We start from the raw sequence: 1,706 nt of genomic DNA, 5'->3' as shown, positions 1-1,706 counted from the left end.
GCCTGGGGCTGTGGTTGGGCTTTGTTCGCATTGTCTATCTCCTCAAACTCCTGAAGATATCCAAGCTGATAGAAACGCCACTGATCCTCAAGGTTCTGTGCTACACCCTCAAGTCTATCCTCAGAGAGGTTTGCATCCTGCTGATGATTTTGGCCTTTGAGACCCTCTTCTTTGGCTCTCTCTTTTTCTATGGGGAGTTGCTGGGTGGCTATCCCGCTTATACAGGGGACCTGCACTTTGCTGACATTCTTGTTTGCTTCTGGTGGGCTTTGATCACGCTCACTACAGTGGGCTATGGAGATATTATCCCTCTCTCCACAGCTGGCCAAGTGACGGCAGCCTTAGCTGCGATATTTGGCATGTTAACTGTTATTATCCCAATACCCATTTTCCTGGTGAAATTTAAAAGCTATTACGACATTGCTATCTTCAAACAGAAGCTGAAAAGGAGCAAGAAACATTAACACTTCAGAACCTCTGTTCCCCATTGTCTTTAGCAATAAACCTTCAGCATGGTTTATTTCCACTGGTGGGAAGGGAGTGCAAATAGTTCTTGCTGCATTTCCTTGCTGCCTTAGCATATTTCAAACCCTCGGTGAGGCCTCAGGTTGCAGTGCTTGATACGCCACTGATCAGACCTGTTGAATCTCACAGGTCGTTCCCATATTGTACGTCATCCCATGCTCTTGTACATGCTACAGTTCCTCTCTCCCCCCCAGCTGTTCAGAGGCAGGCTGTGATGCTGCAGCATAGCCCGCATGTGCACCACATACTGCAGCTTCATGACCTGGGGCCACAGCACGTCCCCTCAGACGTCGTACAACCCATGGTGCTAGCTATGCTCTCCATCACCTGACAGACCGTAATCTCATTTTCAGGCTGAGAAGGAAGATTTTTGCACAGTCCTGCTCTGACAGTGAGGAGAGAGCATGGGCATTTTTAAAAACAATGTTCTCTTTCCTCATTTTACCTAAATAAGCCAGCACATCTGATTTGCCTGCACTCACACACAGATGTAAAGCTGGCAACAGGCTGATCTGAGTATCTGTGGTCCTGAGAGTCAGCACTGTTTGATAACCTGCTTCGTGGACTCAAGGGAATTGCTGTGACATTCAGCATTCAGCAAGGGAGCCCTCCGACAGCAAAATCCTTTTTGGCTGCTGAAGTCAATGACCTTTCCTTGGCCTCAGTGAGATCAGGATTTCATTTGACACTCCAGTGGATCAACACATTTCAGCAGTTCTTGATTTTTATGTAGCAAAGACACTGAACTATTAGCCAAAATATTGATATGGTTTTTGCTGTTCAAAACATAACAACATAATCTACAGTACTCAATATAATTTTAATGTCTTTTACTTTCTTAAGGCATAGATATAAAGTAGGAATATTTATCTTTTAACTGGATAGTCTTAAGTGTTACTTGTGTTTAATTTTGAAACAACAAATACTGTTAAGGAATGAAAAGACAACACATCCCATTTTTTATATAGCAGCATGATGTGCTAAGATCATTTTGTTTAGTAAGTAAAAATTTCTGTATACAATAACATTTATGTATTTAAATTTCATTAAGGCTGTATTTTAATTACAATTTCAATTAAGTTTTTTTCTGTCACTGTGATTTTTCTGTTCAGGATAGGATTTTCAGGCTGCTTTATTTTTACTGAAACACCAGATAACTTCCCTCTATTCCAACGCAATTA

The 1,706-nt window shown here is 42.1% G+C and overlaps 1 protein-coding gene across 1 annotated transcript in view; it reads left to right on the top strand.

The window, feature by feature from the left end:
- The window catches only part of LOC104496747 (potassium voltage-gated channel subfamily C member 1-like), a 1,994-nt gene extending 1,530 nt beyond the window's left edge, over window positions 1-464 (top strand). Inside the window, exon 3 of the mRNA XM_010139910.1 lies at window positions 1-464. This exon is cut by the window's left edge and continues 4 nt beyond it. Coding sequence (XP_010138212.1) covers window positions 1-464 — 464 coding nt within the window.
- The last annotated feature ends 1,242 nt before the right edge of the window (window positions 465-1,706 follow it).

This window comes from Buceros rhinoceros, unplaced genomic scaffold (genome assembly GCF_000710305.1).
Source record: "Buceros rhinoceros silvestris isolate BGI_N320 unplaced genomic scaffold, ASM71030v1 scaffold28907, whole genome shotgun sequence".
Taxonomy (NCBI): Eukaryota; Metazoa; Chordata; class Aves; order Bucerotiformes; family Bucerotidae; genus Buceros; species Buceros rhinoceros.
The sequence above is the reverse complement of the archived record's forward strand: the minus strand, read 5'-3'. Positions and strand labels throughout refer to the sequence as shown.